Below are 3793 nucleotides of genomic sequence, written 5' to 3'. Positions count from 1 at the left end.
ACATTTCGCGACTACAGCTCACTACTTATTTCCATCTGCACGCGCCACTTTTTTCTATTTTTATTTTTATTTTTTATTTTACCACCCAATTAAATAGATTATTAAAAATATATATATTAATATTATTTAATACCAACTATTATTACCAAAATAACTACGCTTTAACGACTTGTACTAGACGCATAAAATATAAAATTTTAATTTTAATTTTTTTTTGTAAAATGACCGTTTTTTTGGCACCGGAAATAAACAGTATGTGAGACCAAGAAAAAAAGCGGTGTCGTTTCGGTGAGTGACAGACGACAGCCACGTGTTAAGGTCCCTCCTTCAACGTGAGCCACAAAACTCCACCAATTTCTCGATCGTTCTAAAAAATTAAATTGAAAAAAGAAAAGACGAAAAATTATATTCTGACGTGGCACCCCCTTCTTCGCTTTCTCCCTTTTCCTCCAAATACAAAACTACTCTTCCTTTGTATCTTTGATTTCAAGAACACAAACCACACCTCTCTCTCTCTCTCTCTCGCTCTCTTTCTCTCTCTCTCTCTAGCTCTGTTTAGGTTTTCCGATTGTTTTTTTGGAGATCGCTGGCTTATACCAGCCGTCTCCGGTCATCGGAAACCGTTTTTTCTTCCAGAGAAATCTTTATTCAGAGCCCTAATCTGATAATTTCATCTTTTGCGGTTGTGGTTGCTTTGTTTTCTGAGACAGATAGGTGATTTCGAGAGTCGGAGGTTCGGATCTTTGTTGTGAGTTTCATCTAGGTTCCAATCCGGGTCCGGTGGGGGTTGTTCGTTACGGGTCGGGTTGGGTTGTGATTCAATATATGAGTTTGATTTCTTCGACGATTCGTTTAGATCCGGAGATGGGTCTGTGAATATTGGTGTATACTAATTTTGACTGACGTTTGGTGAAGAAAGCTGTGGAGGAAGGTTGAATAATTTGAAGAATTTCTCGATGGTGTGTGAAAGCATGGCTGAGGTATGTATACGACCATGAAATCTTCCTAATTAACAGTTCAATTCTGCAAATTATCGGATTATTCATGTTTATTAAGAATTCAGTTTAGGTGATTTAATTTCACATGATATTTTGATAATAACAGGGTTTTGTATGATCATGGTTGTGCTTTTTGATGAATCATTTAGAAAAAAAAGTATTACTTAAATAACTTTGACTGAAAATCTGCAAAAAGAATATTAAAAAACCGAACATTTGGTTCATTTCCCCATATGTTCATGTGTTCCTGGTTGATGAATCTTGATTAGGGATTGATAATTGCTTATAAGAATAGTGGAGGGTATTTTGGTAATTTGCGGATTAGCCATTTTAAGCTGAAATTAGAATCCAAATCTGCTTGTTAATCCAATCAAGTGTTCATTTTGTGGATTGATGATGCTTATGGAGTGAATTAAATCAAAGATTTTGATAGAAGAAGTTGATTTTGGGGTTTCAGAATGTGAATGGAAGATATCTTGCATCAGTTCATCCTACATTTAGTGTATCAGGATGTAACAATTGGGAAGTTTGGATGGATAGATTTGTGGTTGATTTGAATCTTAGTTGCAATTTCCTAATTTGACCCCAATCTTGTTGTCTTGATGAATGTAGGATCGTAGCGAAGGCTCCGTTTCAAATACGGTCAAGAACGATCAATTCATGTCGGCAGATGACTATGCCCCCAAGGTTTCTTTCTTTTCATGACGACTAAACGGACCCCTGATCGGGAAATCATGTTGTACCCTTTCTTGGATTAGTGTGCTTATGATATTTTTGATGTTAAATAGGCAAGGAAGCCGTATACGATCACGAAACAACGAGAAAGGTGGACCGAAGAAGAACACAAGAAATTTCTCGAGGCTTTAAAGCTATATGGCCGAGCTTGGCGACGAATTGAAGGTATTTTGTTTTGTTAATGATGTATTTTAGTAGGTTTAGATTGAGTTTGAATATGAAAACTGAAACCGAACACTTCCCTCTGTGCAGAACACGTGGGTACGAAAACTGCAGTTCAAATAAGAAGTCATGCCCAAAAATTTTTCTCTAAGGTCTATTGCTGCTTATATCCCTTCTTTGTAAACAAATTTGTACAATTTGCAATGAAATTGTACTAATCTGTAGTGTTTTTATGTGTTTAGGTGGTTCGTGAATCGACTAGCGGTGATGCGAGTGAGGTGAAACCGATCGAGATTCCGCCTCCTCGTCCAAAACGGAAGCCGATGCATCCGTACCCTCGTAAGCTTTCGGCTCCGCTAAAAACGGGCGGTCATCATGCTAGATCGACATCTCCTAATTCATCGGGGTCGGATCAAGAAAACCAGTCCCCGACTTCGGTTCTGTCGGCAGGCGGTTCGAACATGTTTGCTTTGGGTGATTCGTGTTCACCAAACCCGGGATCCTCCCCGGTTTCATCGGCTAACGGCGTGAAACCTGGTGGGTCCTCGCGGTTTGAACCTGATCTCTCCCCGGAAGAAAACGAGTCTTCTCCGACTGTCCAAGAGGATGATGGTCCAATTCCAATGGTACTACTTCTCATTTTCATGTTAAACTTATGTGAACATCTGCTAACAAAGTGCTTCCTACGAAATTATGATTTCCTGCACGATCCCGATTCGCATACCAGAAGTATAATTGTTATCTTTTTGGCGGAAATTTCTAGAAACTGGATTCATGCGGTGAAGAAAAAGAAAAAGAAAAAGGGTTTGCTGATGAAGGTTCCCCTGAAGCTGGATCCGCCCAAAGTTTGAAGCTTTTTGGGAAGACAGTCGTTGTTACGGATCCCAACCACCGACCATCTTCCCCAAACGTTGCGGTTGATCCATCTGAAGGCAACATCAGCATCGTAAATTTGATTCCACAGAACTTGATGCCTATTAGTTCTTTACCTTGTGGAGCACCTGTGTACTACATGCAGTTTCTTGATGAGCACTCCGACTCAAGCGTCCTCAGGTCGTCCACCACAGCTGCCGCCCCATGGTGGTCTCTTTACGGCGGCATAACTTACCCCGTCATGCAACCGTGTAATCCAGCAACAGAAATGCAAAACGAGTGTTCAAATAACAGTGAAAGCGAAAATGGTGGAGCAAATGAGGAGCAAAAGAAGGCGTTTTTGGTGATTGGAAGCGAGAGATCAGCGTTTACGAAGCAATATGGCGGGGGGAAGAAGAAGGATACGTGTATAAAAGGATTTGTACCATATAAGAGATGTTTAGCGCAGAGGGAAAGCCATTCGCATTCAACCGGTGAAGAAAGGGAAGAGCAAAGAGTAAGACTTTGCTTGTGACCTTGGGTTTTTGCAAATGAGATGAAATGATGTCTCTTTGTTTGCTATAATTTAACATGTTGGTATTGGGCAATGGCAATGGCAATGGCAATGGCAATGGCAATGGCAATGGCAATGGGTGCATTTAAAGATGAGAACCAAGTGTATAGAAGGGGATGAAGATATGCACCTTTTTTTGATTCTGGTTTTTGTTAATTTTTGGTAATTAATGCATTTTGTAGCTGACTTCTGTTTCTAGACTTGTACTTTCATTATGATCATGTTTTATGGTTTCTTTCACTTGGGTTGATTACGTCGTAACCAGTTACGTGGTCGTGCTTTTTGATATTGATATGTCGTCTCATGACTGATTACGGGTCAATTACGTCGTGATTGGTTAAGAGGTAGTTTGCGACATCGCATCCACCATCTTTGTTGATGGTTGAACCCAGTAACCGAAACCCTCTCTCTAACCTGTCTTGAAACCTAGCAGTGGCACCAATGATTTAATGCTTTCAAGTTTGAAGTACAA

General features: G+C 40.0%; 1 protein-coding gene across 1 annotated transcript; it reads left to right on the top strand.

Moving 5' to 3' along the window:
- The first annotated feature begins 482 nt into the window (after positions 1-482).
- Positions 483-3553, top strand: LOC112512757 (protein REVEILLE 2-like). Its single transcript, XM_025118883.1, has 6 exons — positions 483-980; positions 1611-1685; positions 1787-1898; positions 1986-2047; positions 2138-2521; positions 2659-3553. Exons 1-6 carry the CDS (start codon positions 957-959, stop codon positions 3280-3282), a joined length of 1281 nt encoding a protein of 426 aa, XP_024974651.1. The 5' UTR covers positions 483-956; the 3' UTR covers positions 3283-3553.
- Positions 3554-3793: the final 240 nt, after the last annotated feature.

This window comes from Cynara cardunculus (genome assembly GCF_001531365.2).
Source record: "Cynara cardunculus var. scolymus isolate 2C chromosome LG 5, CcrdV1, whole genome shotgun sequence".
NCBI classification, from domain to species: Eukaryota; Viridiplantae; Streptophyta; class Magnoliopsida; order Asterales; family Asteraceae; genus Cynara; species Cynara cardunculus.
Note: the sequence above shows the minus strand (reverse complement) of the source record. Positions and strands in the feature narration are given on the sequence as shown.

Coding starts and splice junctions, on each gene's coding strand:
- LOC112512757 (XM_025118883.1), top strand. CDS start 957: ATGGTGTGTGAAAGCATGGCTGAG. Junction 1,899..1,985: donor AGCTTGGCGACGAATTGAAG/GTATTTTGTTTT, acceptor CCCTCTGTGCAG/AACACGTGGGTACGAAAACT. Junction 2,048..2,137: donor CCCAAAAATTTTTCTCTAAG/GTCTATTGCTGC, acceptor TTATGTGTTTAG/GTGGTTCGTGAATCGACTAG.